The sequence below is a fragment of the Ictalurus furcatus genome, chromosome 23 (assembly GCF_023375685.1).
Source record: "Ictalurus furcatus strain D&B chromosome 23, Billie_1.0, whole genome shotgun sequence".
Classification (NCBI taxonomy): Eukaryota; Metazoa; Chordata; class Actinopteri; order Siluriformes; family Ictaluridae; genus Ictalurus; species Ictalurus furcatus.
The window spans coordinates 7,964,443-7,982,528 of NC_071277.1; the positions used below are offsets into that span (position 1 = coordinate 7,964,443).

Sequence of the window (18,086 nt, forward strand, 5' to 3'; positions counted from 1 at the left end):
ACTAATGAGGGGCCTCATTAATGGTCGCAAGTGTTTAAGATCACTTTAATGAAGACAACATGCACTAAATCTTCCTTTCCATTATACTCTTTTCTTTTGTTTCTGTAAAGTAGAGCCCTCAGGCAAGCCTAATAATTACCTATAACTTATTTTGTGGCCAACACACTCTTACATGCAGGCACACTTGTTATCTCTGGGGTATCTCTTTACACGCCATCTGTAACTTGTTCTCTAAATATAGTGTATAAGACTGCACAGCATCATGCACCATAAGTTTATATGTCTACCGTTTCTAAATCGCTCATCTCTATTTTCAAGTAACTGACTTTCTGGAGGTTTTTGGGCTACTAAGGTGCCTCGGCCATCTGCTCGACGGAGATTAACCAGTCTAAAAGCCGGGAGCTTTCTCTCTTGGCTTCTGATGGAGGGCTCTCTGAATGCTTTAATTAGTCTTAATCCTAGAGCAAACTCAGCAACTGCTGATGTCACACTGATGTCCTGGATTGGGGGCCAGAGTAGGGGAACCCACATACTGCAGAGCTTTTTTTTTTCCACATCTATGGCAGCTGGTACCTGGGGATAACCTGCAGAGCAGCTGTTAAGCTGGACAGCGAGAGCGTTCACTCATGCCACACCCAGAGAACACCATGCTCACCCGCGGTGTCCGACTCGTTCACCAGGTGCCTATCCTGCAGAATCTGACCCATGCTGCATGAAAGAAAACTGGTCCATCTCTGGTTACATCCTTCAATCAATGACCACTAAAGGCCAGATGCAGGAAAATCACAAATGGCGAATACCTGCTTTTATCCTACACCGTTTACAGTGGCTTACTGCGTGTATATCTTTCCAAAGCCTGTCACACACCTATGACAACACAACTACTTCTTGGCTTGTTGTGTTTATTCATAGCTTCCTCCTCCGTGTTTAAACACTATAGTTATGCGCCCGGTCTGTCTAGTGTCCAAACTCTCAGCAGGAGCCATGTGCAGGCCAGTGGAAATTCTGACCTAAATAAATGCACAGGCAGGCCTGGCTGAAGCTCCAGCACCTCGTGTGGATTTCCCGCCCGAATTGAGGGTGCCTGCCAGATGACTGGGGCTGTCACTGCTATAATGGCCGACCATCTGCTGTCTGGCACGCACAAAAGCTGGCAGTGTGCGCACAGGCGAGGGGGAGGGGCTTTGGGCTGATGAGTTTGCACCCTGCCACATGCCGTGTAGGGACACCTCAGAACACCCATATATTACCAAGCAAGAGGGTGATGGTATGGCTGTTTATGCAGTTGTTGTTATGCATTAATCATTTGATGACTTTGCCACTGATGCATCCTCAAAAATATATTCATATGCTCAAATGTTTATTCATTTAGCAAATTTGACACAATACCAACAATTTGTCAATCACTGTGGGAGAACTTTAAGAACTGAGTTACATCTGCCAATCATGAGCGCCTCTAGCACTTTAGAATAAACGTATGGATTCATAGGGAAAATTTTTTTTTTTTATTTTGTTAGTTGCATAGCTTCCTAAAAGTGGGGTTATACTTGGAACCCTTACTAAAAGTGAAATCCTCTCTTGTAGCTGTTCTCAGCATAGAATCTATTAAGAAGGGCAAACCAAATACACTTTAAGGGTGCTACTGTACATGGAGCCTACATGAAGTCATTAATGTCATTTACTGATTAAATGATTGTTGCATTTTTTTATGTTTTGAAATGGCCTTTTTTTTTACAGACTACACTCTGCAGTCAAGGGGTTATTTGATTGGTTAACAAGCTATATACAGCTATGTATATATACACCACTCAGCCATAGTATTAAAGCCATACAGCCAGTGATTGACTTTGATTATATCATTACAGTTGCATCTGTCAAGGTGTGGGATATATTAGGCAGCAAGTGAACAGTCAGTTCTCAAAGTTGATGTGTTGGAAGCAGAAAAAATGGGCAAGCATAAGGATCTATGCGATTTTGACAAGGGACAAATTGTGATGGCTAGACGACTGGGTCAGAGCATCTTAAAAACGACAGGTCTTGTGGGGTGTTCCCGGTATGCAGTGGTTAGTGCCTACCAAAAGCGGTCTAAGGAAGGACAACCAGATACAGGGTCATGGGCGCCCAGGGCTCATTGATGCGCATGGGGAGCGAAGGCTATCCTGTCTGATCTGATACCACAGAAGAGCTACTATAGCACAAACTACTGAAAAAGTTCATGCTGGCTCTCATAGAAAGGAGTCAGGACACACAGTGCATCACAGCTTGCTGCGTATGAGGCTGCGTAGCTGCAGACCGGTCAGAGTGACCATGCTGACCCCCTGTCCACCACCGAAAGCATCTCCAATGGGTACGTGAGCATCAGACCTGGACCATGGAGCAATGAAAGAATGTGGCCTGGTCTGATGAATCTCATTTTCTTTTACATCATGTGGACGGCCGGGTGCGTGTGTGTCATGTGTGTCGTGTGTTATTCCCTAATGGCAGTAGTCTCTTTCAGCAGGATAATGTGCCCTGCCACGCTACAAAAATTGTGGTTTTAATATTATGGCTGATCAGATGAATGATGCTCTAGCATGTAGATATTAATTATATGTATTATATACTATTAATTAGAAAGGCTCTGTCCTTCTAATTGGGTTCTAATTGGAACTTCATCTAAAAATGCTGCACTAACTCTTGCATGTATTTGCGTGAGGATATCACTCTGGCTAAGAGCACCTACCAAACTACCTCCTGGAAATGCACATGGAAAATGCAATAATGTTGCTGCTCATGGGCAGCCAATTGCATTTTGAATGCCACTCTCAAGTCCTAAATAATCAGCTTAGTGAGTAACTCTGAAGTATGCACATCACTGTCAGATCCTACAACAGGTGTTTGTTTTGGGTTCGACCAGCAGGACTCCAGCTGCATTCAAGCACATACTGTACAAAAGCGCCAACCCGAGTTGAAGTCAATGGAGCCTTTGACATCTCTCAAGCCAATGTTGAGCCACCAAAAGTCACAATAGCATGAGTCAGAAGGAGAAATGATTTAGAGTGCGTGTGCCATGGGCTTGTAATGGCTCTAGGCAGCAGAAGGCATGTCAGTGGGGCCTACGCGCTCCTCCATTTGGGGGCAATTGAGTGAATGGGTCTGTAAAACTAACAGACTCAGGGAACAATGGAGCCAAAAGACATTATTTCATGGCCGAGTGGGCCCCTTTAGCTGGAGCAGCTGACCTGCAGAGAGGCCTCTTGTTCAGAAGGGGTGTATGAACATAGATCCCAAAGCAAAAATGTCAGCAACCCCCTAATACCTTTTACACAGGTCCAGAAATTAAGGTTAGCAATCATATGCACCTGGTGCTTAGAGAGAACGATGATGATGGATCCATGACATGACAAACAACGATAAACTTGTGTGAGACAGGAAGTGGCACAGTGCAAGACTCAGGCATGATTGGAAGGATTTTGGTAATTAATAAAAAAGGAAATGAAACCATAATACACTGAACAAAGCATTTTATTTTTTTCCCCCTCAATATGTACAAGTGTCACAAATGGTTACTGGCAGGATTCAGAGGCAGGCGATATATGTTCAGCAAAATAGTGTTGGAAGTAAAATGTCTTGCTTGTGAAAATGTATATATGTCAGATAAGCTGAATGTACTGTTTATCATGCATTGTTTTTAAACTGCTACATAAATCTACGATTAGGTGGTCGAGTGTTAAATAGAATTTTATACACATAAACTTGCACCTACGTTAAAAACAAGACAAAAATGTACACAAATGCCTCACAACTCTGTTGTTACCCGCACTGTTACATTAAACAATATTGAATCTTGTGCTATGAAATGTTGTGAATAACCTAATGAACTCTGGGATTTGCAAATACATATTTTTGTAGAATTAAAATGAAAAAAAATAAAAATAAAAATAAAAATACTACCCATAGGACAGGATGTCTTAGTGTTGGGCTAACCAACTGATTTATTAAAAAAAGCTCTCAGCACATCACAGAGGCTTGTTTTATTTATAATGCCTTAAAAGTAGACCCTTTAAAAACCTACTGAATAATTTCACACGGACCCTGACTTATCAAATGTTCTACTGTAAAAAATAAAATTAAAAATATTCTCAATTACCTTCAATGCCAGACAAAGTTAGATTTAAGCAGTACAACTGTTCTACATCTCCAAAAAATTGTGCTTGTGTTTCGTTCACTTCTTTTCTGATTCTCAGCTACGGCACAGCCTTCAGTTTCACCTGCAGAATTACTTAGTGAGAGAGAGGAACTCTAGTTTTAGTCCATTAACAGTCAGTGTTTCATTTTTACAAGAAAGAAAAAAAAACAGCCACTTCTATCTCCATCATAAAGATTAAAAAAAAACTCAAAATGTAAACACTTTAGGGGATTTTCAAAAAAAAAACAAACAAAAAAAACAGACACTTGAACATTTAAAAAGTGCAAATTGCCTAAACAAGCGGTTGGAAGCTGAGTATCGCTACCTGTATTGTAACTGAACTTGTTTGACGTCACACAGAACTTTGGAGATGACTAGATTGATGCTAGATTGAAACCAATTAGTAAAGAATGATTAGTGGCAGTGTATGTTGTTAAAAAAAAATTTTTTTTTAGAAACATTTCTGATGAAAGGTAGCCAAATATTGTCTCTTAACACAACAGAAATAAAATTCTCTTTATAGCTTTGAAATAAATAAATTAGTAAAGATTTAATAAATAGAACCTACAGCCCTAAATGATGGAGAAATCCATCTCGTCTTGGAACGTGTTACTTGTGTGAGACTGCATATTAAAAATCAGTACCAAAACATGACTTCGGATAGTTTGCAAACTAAAGCAGCTAGAGTTTAAAATTGTTGGTTTTGTTTTTAGGCTGCAGACACTGTCAGGTCTGTCAGCGCAAAAAGGTAGGTCTGTTTTCAAAACTGGACAGTCCAGGTGCTCAATAAACATCTCAACAACTCAAATTACAGCAACGAATAAATTAGAAAATGGAAAAGAAAAAAAAAAAAAAAAAAAAAGAGGTACCCTTCCATTCGACGCTACTTTAGCAGTTAAATGCTGTACAATACATTCAGTGAGTGTCAAACTCAGCAAAAAACACGGAGCAGAACCCTTATTACGGTTCGAGCCAAAACAGTCACATTGCAAGTGCTATCCAGTTCCTCCTAAACACGCTTCAAGCCCCTCCCCTTTACAGTTACCCACAATCAGTAGTGCAACACTGCGAGTGCTCTTCGATCTTTAAGACACCATTTTTGTTTTAAAAAAAAATCCTATAAAAGCGACGTTAAAAATCCGAAAGGACTAACAGGTATGTATTGGGGTTTTTTCCCTTTTTTTTCCCCTAGAGTGATGAACTCCAGCAGCAATCTTTTTTCTTGGGAATTTCCAAAGTTGTCTGGAACTGACATGTCGTGCGCAAAGACAGAAAATGCTCAATGATGTGAAATTCTTTTTCTCTCTCTTTCTACATCTCAGTAACCGACAACCGAGGCAAAAGAAAAAAAAAAAGATCTTCGGTTCTCCTGATACTCCAAACTGTCTACGGCTAAAAGTTAACACAAGACGGCCGATGAAATACCTTAGGCTAGATCGACGAATCTAGAATGGTCATCGCAAAAGTGTCATCTCAAGAGGAAGACTGGTCACGTTCTTTTAGTTAAAAAAATCGAGTCATTAATGCGCCTCTTTTTGGGTTAAAATACTTTGTAATACACTGAAAGTCTTAAGCACACACAGATATAAAAAAAAGGCAAACATTTAGTTTCCTACACCAGATTGTCTAAAAGTGAAGTGCGAGGAATGAGGGGGCTGTATGCTGTAAGGAGCTGAGAGGAGCGCTGGAGCTCACAGGACCAGAGCTCTGGAGGTGCATGTCGACAGCTGGGAGGAGTTCAGGTAGTGCCTCGCTTGCTCGGTCATGATCAGCTGGTCCTGTGTCTTCCCAAATACCACTGCCTCCCACTCACTGCTCACCTGATTGGATAGAACATCGGTTTTAAACGCAATCCATATCAGCTGTTTAAGCTCAAGCGAACGGTAAGTTGTCGTACCTGTGTGGAGGCTTGGTAAACTGGGCTTCGGTGTGTAAGGAGCTCTTTTTTTGCCTGAGGGCTGAGAGGGCAGATGGGAAGTTGGGCGTCCATTTTCAGTGAGCCCGGAGAGCAGGTGAGTTCCTCCTCTACTTCTGTCAGTGGGGTCATCAGAATTGCGCTGCTCAACATGCCATCATTAGGAGACTGGGTGATCAGAAGGAATTACTACAATCAGACAAGCCTGCTAAAGTAAAGCCTGGTAAAGCATGGCGATTGAAATATTTGTTCCCCCCCCCCCCCCACCTTTATACAGTAATGTAACCAATAGACCTTTTATTCCTGAATTTTCCATACAAAGAACTCAAACCTGTTTTAGAAAAATACATTCAAATTGTTCTGAATAATATTATCAACATTTTTCCTACTTTTGTTCTGCAGTTAGACTTGTGTTTTTATAGAAAACCATCAGATTTGAGAATTCAGGTGTGCTGTGGTATATAAAAAAATTTTTTTTAAAGAATAAAATCGTGTACTTCCTGGTTGTTAAGGATTATTTTGGATACTGATTACTACATTCTGCTCTTACCTGTGCGCTACTGCTGATCTGCTGCTGAGGGAACAGTTGCACATTGAGACAGTCTTTCCCCCAACTGTCCAATAGCAAGGACTTCCTCACCTTCCTGGCAGGAGCATCTGCCTATACATCAGCCAAACAAAAAAATATTCGTTGAGGTAAACAATACAATATACAGTTCATAAAGAGAGAATGATCAGCATGAACATGCTGTGTGTACCTCATACACTCTTTGTTCAGGATGTCCGTGAATGAAGATATCCGTCCCTGTCTCCTCCTTCAACACTTCCCTAATGTCCTCCTCTAGGAAAGCCAGTGGCTGAGGCTATGCACAGAAAAAAAAAGCTCACATACACTTGTACACTTGTGAATCACATATACTGTACACTAACATTAAGGAAAGAGGTGATTTAAAGACACCTACCACCATTTTTAAGGGCCCGTGCATCTTTTCCTGGGCAGCTAAGGCATTTTTGAAGGGAGTGGGTGTCCTCGGAGTGTGGGCCATTATGGACTTGCGAAGTTTGGGTGTCCTGAAACTAAACAAATAAATGCGTTTATACCAGAGCGCTGTTGAATTCTCGATTCTGATTGGTCAGAAGGTGTCAGATGAATTCTTAGTAACATGACACGCCACGTTTTTTGTCTTAATAACCCTTCTATTATGGGTCAATTTGACCCATTTCCACACTTCAAATGTCTGAAATACTGGTTAACCTCTCTTTTTCTCTTTAAATTTTTTTTAACTTTCCTCAGTTACATGCAAACATTTCTTCTTATGGCTTGCCTGAGGCTTTAAAAATAGATTTACTGTTTTAAGCTATTCTTTGCTTCTGTTTAAACCGTGGAAGTCATTTTGACCCATAACATAACGGATGTAACATTTTTCCCCAACATAATAGGAGGGTTAACTTCAAGTGAGAGGAAAAAAAAGAGAGGTTAGTGAAGGAATGGTTAGTTTTAAGTGGTAACGGGAACCAGCTTGTTTTTGTTTACCTTTGAAAAGGGTAACCAGGTAAGTCACACAGTTCGAGTTTTGTTTTATTACACAGTATGCAGTTAATCACGTTTGGTTGAAAAAAATTTCCCTGTATTAGACGACTAAACGTTGTCCAAGTAAACAGAAGCAATGTTACCCAGCATTCTCCTTCTGATGTTTGGGTGTGGTTTCTCTCTGCTGAGGCGTGCTGGAGAAGTTTTTCTGTGCACACACCGGAGTTGACGTTAGCGCAGGATTGTCCAGGTTCAAATGCTCAGCCCCAGATATGTTAAAGAACTGGAGTTAAACATAGAAATATAAGTGAGAGACACGCTGGGTGAAACAGAGAAACTCGACGCGTAGAATTAAACGGCTGTGGTTAGACTCTGGTTAACACTTCATACCTGAGAGGGTGAGAACGGAAGTCCTTTAACTGGTGTGCTTTTCAGCGAGCTCCTGGTGTTGTCTGTAAAAGAGTTTGCGCAGTTTGCGTCGTCACCAAGCGAACGGTCTGCTCTCTCTCTCATCTTCTTCCTCGGCAGGGACGGCGGAGGGGAGTCGAATTTGCCCGCAGGGCGAGTGCTATGAGGAACAGGTTTCCCCTGGCTCGTTCCAACATGGGGCCTACATAAAGCAGGGGCAGGAGTGTGGTACTTAACATCCTCTGTGCAGTCATCATGAGCTGGGTACGCGCCATCAAGGACGGGGGGTTTAGGAGGACTGACAGACTCCGAGAGGTCAAAACTTCCCACCTCGCTCCAGACAATAGGATCCTGCAGAGCATGACACACTTTCTGTTCACATTTTATGGTCCATCTAGTAATAACCTTTCACTTTTACTTTGTTTTATAGGACAAAAACCAATAAAATTGGTTTTTAAATCACGGCAACCAAAAACTAACTTGCCTTGTACTTTTATGGACGGACAGTATGGCAAAAATATCATATCGTGAAACTTTTTCATGATTCAGAATAGACATCGTGCCATTTAAATTCGCTGAGGTTTGTACCAATGAAACAGAAGGCTGGAGAGGTAACAACTGTTTATGGCTGCTATAACAGGATCTATCTTGATTTTGGTGTAAACGAGTGTCTCTTGCTCACCGAGTCGATGAGGTCTATCGTTTCTGCAAACTCAGGAATGGTCTGCAGACTAGAGAGCACAGCGCTGGCTTCCGCTGCCAGGAACTTGCTGGGAGAGACGTGCAGTGGTACAGAAGGAGCACGGCCCTTCTCCGCTCGACCCAGCTCAACACCGGACTCTTCGGTGGTCCCTGTGGTGCTCATGGTATCATCCGCCAGACTGTCTGACCAGCTTGAGTAGCTCTCTGGGTTCTGAACGAGAGCCAACCATTGTGAGTCAGAGAGGTGAGTTTAACAGCCAATAGAGAGTGATATACAGGGTCCAGTGATGTGCAGTGATGGTAGTTATGATGATGGAAAATAATGTGGTTTCCAGATTAGTGAATACAGAAACAGACACCATCACAGAGTCAGCAGGCTCATCAGTAACCAATTATAACGTCTCTAGGAATGAATAACTCTGCTTTAACAAGTGTAACTGGTAAACATTAATAAGGTTATTATTCACCTGAGTAACAAGATAAATATACATTAACAGTTCTTATCAAGGTACTCAGATTTCAGAAATTCTCAGAGGACACAACACAATAATAAAAAAATGAATAAATAAAAACATACAAATCACTGCTGCCAAGTTGTAGCGCACAAAAAGGGGAAGAAAAAAAGCACAATGTTTTAACTAGGATGAAAGCAATGACTTTCAAGCATGTTGTCTTCGCCAGGCACTCTCATGCTGTGCACTAAAGGATCTAGTTACTGACAGCAGGCCACTATCAGGTGGAGTAGCAATGAGAGTAAGCTAGGGTCACCAAGCGCAGATGTTGTGAGAGGGATAAGGGAGTTATGGAAGGGGTAGGGAAGCCTAAGCACACTACTCTACGCGCACACACAGTGGTTCTTACACGAGGACCGGACTGTCTTCTGACTTCATTCTCAGCTGACATAAGGAGCAGCTCTAGCTCCTTAATTCGCTGCTCTTTGTCGGGATCGTCGTGGCACGGCTGTGAGATGGGGAACCGGGTGGTAAGGAAGGAAAAGACAGAAGGAGAGACGAAGACAAACGAGTTTACTGGCAAAACCACAAACACTTCAATGGGGCTCTGATCCCAAATTCCATCAAGATGGAACTGCTTTTCTTTTTTTCCCTTTTTTTTTTAAATTCAAGGCCAGATAAGATTTGAATAATACCCATGATGTAATTCAAAATAAGAGCAATTTATAACACCACAGCACCAGCATGCAGTTCAGACACACGACACTGACAGTTGTGTCAGTTCTTTGGTTGAGAGAAAAGTAGGGCAGGAAGGGGAAAAACAGGGAGAGAACAAAAACGCAAAGATGAAAAAAAACAGCAACATGAAAGTAGGGCTTACCGACATGAAGCTCGAGCTCTCCGTGATGCTGTCCATACCCTGTACACTCGCAGATCCGAACATGTATCCTGCAACCTACACAGATAAGAAATAAACTAAATAATGATTTCTTTCCCCAAAAATAACAAAATTTTCACTGACAATTGTAATTTTATGATCATACAAATTAAGGGAGAAGTCTTCGTTTCAGTTGAGCCATTTACCACAAAAAAAGAAGCTCATTAGTGACTTAAACTCGTAGCGGTTGTCACCTGTGACTGGCTGTTCACGAGCAGGTGGTCGTGACCGTGCGAGTGCTCCACAGACAGACAGCCTTTAAGGCGTCTCTTCTGAGGCTGACCTGCGCTGAAACTCCTGTTGCCATCCTGAAGGTAACCTTCCTGCTCGACCTTCCTGCGCATGGTAGAGTTCCAGTGGTTTTTGATAGAGTTGTCTGTCCTGAAAATATAATACAGATAGTTGATTGCATTCCTACTGCCACAGTCAGGGGTGGAGAAATCATTCATTCATTAGCGAGTCCATCTGGCAGGTGAAACAAAACAAAACAAAAAAAGAACAAAAAAAGAATAAGGTAGGTAAGATAACGTAATAAAGCTATTTAGCTAGTTATGTGCTTTAAGACAGTCATAGAGGTGGGATTCAGAATAAGTACCATGTGCTATAGTTACAGAATCAAAGTGCATTCTATCACCATGAAGCGCATTTGCTTTTAAAAATACATACCAATTAAAAACTCATTTTTATAAAAGTCAACAGAAAGTAGTAGAGTTTTTCTTTCTCTCTCTCTTTCTCTCTCTCTCTCTCTCTGTATGTATAGGTTACTGATATCAGCTTAAAAACACAAAGTATTATACCTTCCAGGCAGCAGCTTTGAGATCTCAGCCCAGCGGTTACCAAGCCGTTTGTGCGCCTCGTAGATAATGCGATCCTCTTCTTGGGTCCAGGAGGACTTCTTCACCTCAGGGTTGAGGTGATTGTGCCAGCGCTCGCGACACTGCTTGCCTATGCGGCCCTGTAGGTGCTTAGCGATGACGGACCACCGCTTCGGGCCGTATTTGTGCACCAATTCAATCACCTGCGATGATACGGTACATACAGTTGAGGAAAACCGAAGTAGCCCAATGACATAAGGGGTTTTTTTTAACCTTATTTACGCGTCTTAAAAGAATTCATCACTGTAGTATGTGTTGCTCTGGCTTAGTATTTGAAATAGAACACAGAGGACAGTATGTTATATATATTTTTTTAATTTTTTTTATGCAACCATACATAAGAAAATCAATCTTAAATAAAAATGGGCTAAAGTCTGTAAGCCAAAGTCTTCCACAAATGCTTGTTGTTGCTTCTTTCCCGTTAAGCAGCTATTTCCATTTACAGTGAGAGCGGGAATCATATTTGCATAGTGACACAGCATTCATTGAATTCCTCTGCTATTGAGGTCACTGATGCTATTATCATTCAAGGAATGCATTACTTCACCTCTTAGCTATTTGTCCCTAATCAAGCTTTGCTAAGGCCTGGCTTCCAAAGGTCCTCACAGAGTAACGATTATTAGAGAGAGAAAGTGTAGCTTCTGCTATAACAGTCCACATTATATAAATAAGTGTGATGCAATGTGTAGATTTGATGAAAATTTCATGCCTCAGTTTGCAGTTTACTACCAGATGACCAGACTAAACAACATCCTGGAGTATGGTAAGGTCTCAACATGAACTTGAGAGCAGAATCTTGCAGGCTCTTAGACAAGGGACCTCTGCTACCCTCAAATGTCATTATTTCACAGCGCCCACCTCCCATGTCAATCCCATCAGGCCGGTCAACGCCCAGCTCGTCTTACCCTCTGATCCTCCTCTTTTGTCCAGGGCCCTTTCACCAGCTCTGGGTTGAGAACTTTCTGCCAGCGGTGCTGACACTGGCCATCTGTCCTTGTCTGTCAAGAAGCAACAAAATCCCAGTTTAACACCTGCAGGTACCACACACCTACAATAGAACCTAGCGCTGCTAAAACTAAGCATATTTTCACCATGTTTTGCTTTTTGTAAAGTGCTTAAACATAATTCTTTGTAATAGTGTTCAGTTTAATGTTACCTAAATGTATTGAATAATGTTATAGATCATGTTGCTTTTCTTTTAAACTGACCCTGGTGCCATAAATCACAAGTTTTCATTCATGTTTCAAAGACCTGATCAATCACAGCGCACTTTAAATATTTTCCTGGTCTCTGCTCTATAAATATATAAAGACTGCAGACAAAGGTTATAAGATACCTGTAAATACACATTAAATTAATTCCACAGCTTTGTTTTGAGTTGCATTTGTGTTTATACTTAGTTCACCTTAATTACTTAGGAGTTAAACATAAGAACTACACTACACAAATATTCCTAAAATTTTCTTCCTTCCTAAAGGTTTAATTCTTGCATATAATTACTAAGATTAGCATTTCTGGCATGACATTAATTACTTACTGGGAAATAATTAGCGATTAATCTCCATGCATCGGTGCCATGTTGCTCAACAAGCTTCTTGAGCCTCTCATCCTGTACAAAATAAAAAAAAAAAAAGTCCCTTCATTAGAGGTGTTTACAGTGATTTGGGAAGCATGATGGCTCGTGCGAATTCTTTTGAATCTCAGGGAGTTTCCAATTAGCCTACATCACTTACAGGTTTAAAATATCACACCGACTAGTTTTCTGTGAGTCAGTGCTAAAACCTTAGACAAGCCATAAGAGAGAGAAAGCGAGACATGAACGCATTACCTCTTCTCGGGACCATTTCACTTTGCTGAGCATCTTTTTTGAATTCTTGGGTTCTGTGTCAGTGTCTTTAGACTGACGCTCGTCATCCTCATCCTCACTGAAATAAAGGAAAAAAAGAAAAATGAAAAAAGGTGATGAAACGAAACATAAAATGGTTAAACAAATCTGCTTTAAAAAAAAATAGTGCTTGTTCTAATGAACTCTAAAAAATGTAAACAAGTGCATTTTTTAGCAAATGACCAAGGAAACCCATGTGTATTAGTTCACAGGAATTCATTGTTGCTTGGTAACATTTCCCCACACACAGGGATCTGAAGATTTAATCACGACACTGTGTCCTGGGATACCGAAGTATAAACTTCTCACCAATGTAAGCAGAATTTTATCGTTAATCCAAAGCAGCCAGCTTTAAAACAGCACTAAATCATAACTGGTAAAAGAAACAATGCATTAGATATACTGTTAGTAATAACAGCGATATAATCTAAAAATAACAAGACTTTGTGTACTTGTACACACTCCTCACAGCTGTGAGGTGTTTTGGGGTAAACTGTAGGCCAAAGTCCAGCTCTGTCTCCTTACGAAAATGCAAAATCCTCCTCCTAGGCATGTTTATGAGCCAAACAAGGCCTCCTCTTGGTTGTAAAATGTTATACCCGTGATGAAAGAGCTATTTCAGCCAAGAAACATGGCAACTGGAGTTCAGCACGAAGCTCCCCCTCTGAGAAAGACTCTAATGGACTCTAAATAAACGGCCTCTTTTACTTTCTGAGGTGAACTGCTCACATCACTTATTCAGGAGGCAGGCCAAGCTCATGTTCAGCCAATGGTAGCACATAACCTGTCAGCCCACTATCGTCGAGTTTTCAAATCTATCCACTAAGGTTAGACGAAGATTGCACTGTCTTACCCAAACGAAGTATAGTCAGATGTTAACGTTAGTATTAACATTGAGATTCCTTATAAACAAACCTGTTAACGAATTGATTGCATGATTGAATGCGAGCTGTGTTCGGATCAGCAGTCGCTTTGAAAATAAAAACAACACGCACAAGCGAACTACTGTAGCAAGAAACTCCACACACACCCAACACACACCCACACCCTTTTTTAAGAGGCACAGAAAAAGGGCAAAACACAAAAACACACACACATACAACATAGAGCTATACATTGTTGATTGTTTTACCAGAACCTCTCCCTTTTATTAAACTGCATCACCCTACCTTTACATAGATAGCTAGCTGTTTTTGAGTACTTAATGTACTATGTGTACTCTGTGTATAATGCAATTCACGTCCTTCTTCCTCGGTTTCAAATGAGAGCAAAGCTCATTAAGTCTTTGCACACAACCTCATAATGACTAAGTAGTTACATAGTGACTTCATAGTTTGGAAGTGCCCAAACCCGCACATCTATGGGCATTTTTGAATAATTTAATACGTTTTAGTAATTTAGTAATCGTGAAACACAATTACATCATGACTAAGTAGTTCCATCGTGAATCCATAGATGCATATTCATTCTGGGAGTACTTTTTTTTCTGTACTCTGTATATACTGTGGTTAAGAGGTACAATACCTTCTTCCTTGGTTTGAAATGACAGCACGTTTTGGAAATGGGCACACTTTTTCTCGGGTGCAGAGATCCTTTCAAGTCTTTTCGTTTTTGAGCATGTTATGAATCATCGAATAAGTGTCTATAAAAACACCCAGTGGCTCACTTTTTCCTCTCAAGTGTTTAGGTCATTTTGCACATCTTTGTCCACGAGTCGCTGAATAAATTTTTTTTAGTAACTACTGTAAGAAGACACAAAAGTCCCATAATGACTATGTAGTTACTGTACATAATAACTCCATGGAATGGTACACAAAAAAGTATTTGTAATTAAGCTAACGAAACTTAATTACATGTATATCACAGAAACAATATAATTTAGCTCCTTTTCAAAACGTGTAAGTAGTTAATACTGACTGTGTAACGTGTAAAATAAATGATTAACTAAATGAACTAAAATGATGAACACAATGACAACTGAGTGACAGAAAATGACAGCTAGTTAGTTAACTAAACACAATTAGCTAAAAAAAATACTTGCTTATTTGTGTACATTTGACTACAGATTACGTTTGAAAAAATCTTTATTCTAGCTGTATTAGTCTTTAAAACGCTTGTATAACAAAATTCAGTGCTAGTTTTTCAGCAAGTTAGTCAGCTAGCTAGCTAGCAACAGTTAGCTTACATTGAATGACAGCCAGCTAACATACAGTAATACATATAGCGCGCTCTTTCTCCCTCTCTCTCTAAATATATGTGTACATGTACAGAATTTTAACATTTAAGCATAAATTATGTTCAGTGACACCAAATAAATCTGAGTAACTAAAGAGAACCTGTTAACTAAACTATTAAGAGTACATAGCCTATATGTGGTTACTGGCTAACGCTAACAACTATAACTACAGTTAGCATGTTAGTCCATAGTGGTGATAATTACCGATTTCAAACGTTGCGCATAAATATACAGTATACTATATGTATATGTTTAGATTGCAGAACTGTTATCTGTATTAATGTGTCAAAATATATCATGGGGAAATTGTTGGAAAACATGTTTTGATCTTTGGAGCAACTGTCATCATGTGAAGATCCGTTTATGCAAAGTGCTTCCTTTGCACTAATGCAGTATTACAATATACACATCAGCTTGGACATGCACATGCACGTGATCCATGTTCATTATTAAAAGTTGTTTCCTGTTGATTATATGATTCATTGTTGATTATTGGGTCTCACCTGCGGGGCTTCATGTTGGCCATGCGAATTGTGCAGGTTCACCCAAAGTGACAGGTTTCTTCTCCGACGTGAAAATGTCAGAGAAAGCCACAGTTGCAACTTGCGCCTGGAAATCCAAACACACACCAAAAAAAATCAAACACACTTCCGTGTATCCCGACACATGCAGGTGTCAGGCAGGTGTCCGAGCGACTTCCATTAACACCGATGCGGCTCACAAAGTCACAAACTCTTACAAACAACAACAACAACAACAACTCTGTCCAAGATGCAGCTCCAAAGCTTAAAGCAATTCAAGAAGAGTAGCAGATCAGAAGCCAAACATGCCGATTTCTCTCTCTCTCTCTCTCTGTTCCCTCTCGGTGTGTTTGCCCGCCGTGTCCACAGCTCACGCCCTCCTCCTCCTCCTCCTCCTCTTCTTCCTCTTCTTCCTCTTCCTCCTCCTTCTTCTGCTGATTTGTCCGTCCCGCCGAATCTCGCGCGCAGCCTCACTCCAGCTGCGTTTGAATCCTCGCATGTGATTGGTTGAAAAAAATAGGAGCGCGCTGACACAATGCTCCATTCACAAACCGATAACAATAACAATAACACACTGCAGTGACTTTTACATGCATACATACCTACATACTTAAACATTATATATTATACACGACATGGCCAAAAGTTTGTGGACATCTAACCATCAAAGCCGGATGCACTTGTTGTTGAACGTCATCCCCATTCCAGATGTACAGCCCCCCCCCCACACACACACACACCCTGTTGATGTTATAAGAAGCTCCACTCATCTGGGAAGGCTTTCCAGATTTTTAGACTTTGGAGCCTGGCTGTACGGATTTGTGTTTCATTAGACAGATTTCTAGCAGTAAACTTAGCAATGAGGTTGCGTGACGGGGTTTTATTTTTCAATGGTAATATGTCGCCCTCTTGTGGTTAGAGTGATCTTATCAACAATAATAAAAAAAAAATTTTAAAAATACCTACAGTATAGAGGTAACATAATTATTTTAGGATTATTTTTTATTCAGTTTCTCTGCGTTCATCCGTTAAAATGTGAGAAGTAAAGGGATGCTCTCACATCTCGGCTACACTTCCACTTTAATAATTTGCTAATGTGCAAGTAAAGAGGCTAACACCTTTTTAAAAAATATAAATATAATACTAATAATAGTAATAAATATATCTGTAAGCGGAGACGTGTGGGGTGCCGATATTCTAATATAATAATAATAATAATAATAATAAGAAGAAGAAGAAGAAGAAGAAGAAGAAGAAGAAGAAGGAGAGTGAAAAATATTATCCATATAATTTTCTGGGATTCTCAGTCTCCACTGTGTATGCTACATGGATGTGCACACAGGCTATACACATACACATTCTCCACTGTAAATCCATAAACATCTAAGAATTTCTTAGACATTCAAGGTCATATAACAATCAGATCAGGTTAGACAGAAACAGTGTGTCTCAGTCCTGATACTAGAGCCCCTATATCAAAATATTTTTCCCAAGCTTCCACTTTTCCAATATTCCACATGTATTTGGGCCTAGTATGGAATAAATGAAATGGAATAAACATGGGATTTACAGTGCCATAAAAGCTGTAAATCAATACAATGCATGAAACTGAACACAGAAAATGAAACAATTTTTTAAAATCAAATAATACAGGCTACAGTAAATTAATAAACAGCAAACCAAATAAAACTATATATTCTGTACAACTTCTTTATTTGTGCTTGCCCTGTTTACCTGACAGAACCTTCTGAGAAATATAGAAGTGCAGAAATTATCCTAAAGTCTGTATTTAAATTTTTTAAAGACTTTAAAATGTATTATTTGGGCATAATGAAGACTGTAAACGTGCTATTATATCATTACCCAGGTAACAGTATTTTTCTGTTGGTTTGTTACAGGCAATACACCTGAAAGTACACCACTTTGGCTGAATTCACCTACAGTCTAATGACCCAATGCTGTAAATGAGGATTTTACACATACACAGTGAGTTATTCTTTGTGCATATTAACATTTTAAGTCCTGTCAATTTTATTTACTGTATATAGCATGTTTAAAGACAAGAAGTGTTGGCCAAAGTACTGCACAGTAAAATCAAGTTAATTCACATAACCTAAAATGCATCGATTCTGTGACAAATATAGCTGGAAATATCAGAGAATTGCTTGAAGCCCAACAAAATAAATCAGTTTAAAGTAGGTCAAGTGATAACAACATTAGCCACATGGCCTAACATTAACATCAACAACCAGTGAGCAATTTTCAGCAAAGCAAGTGTGTAAGAGTTGCGATCATGTTAGCTGTGAGGAAATATTTCACACTAAAGGAGACTTTTTTTGGATTAAAAAATTATATCTTTTTTTGGAACTGGAAATGTTTACATATAAAAAGACTTGATTGTGTGTGGGGGTGGGGGGGTGGTGGTGTTGTTGTTAGGAATGATTTCATTGTATTTA

The 18,086-nt window shown here is 40.0% G+C and overlaps 1 protein-coding gene across 1 annotated transcript; it reads right to left on the reverse strand.

Annotated features, from left to right (window-relative positions):
• Positions 1-2,947: 2,947 nt before the first annotated feature.
• mybl1 (v-myb avian myeloblastosis viral oncogene homolog-like 1) lies at positions 2,948-17,253 on the reverse strand. Its single transcript, XM_053611395.1, has 16 exons — positions 15,613-17,253; positions 12,817-12,913; positions 12,526-12,597; positions 11,894-11,986; positions 10,911-11,131; positions 10,308-10,494; positions 10,057-10,131; positions 9,586-9,684; positions 8,705-8,935; positions 8,005-8,373; positions 7,758-7,897; positions 7,046-7,160; positions 6,842-6,946; positions 6,634-6,744; positions 6,066-6,251; positions 2,948-5,988 (listed from the first exon to the last, which is right to left on the reverse strand). The coding sequence occupies exons 1-16, from the start codon at positions 15,633-15,635 to the stop codon at positions 5,860-5,862; spliced, it is 2,253 nt and encodes a 750-aa protein (XP_053467370.1). The 5' UTR covers positions 15,636-17,253; the 3' UTR covers positions 2,948-5,859.
• Positions 17,254-18,086: the final 833 nt, after the last annotated feature.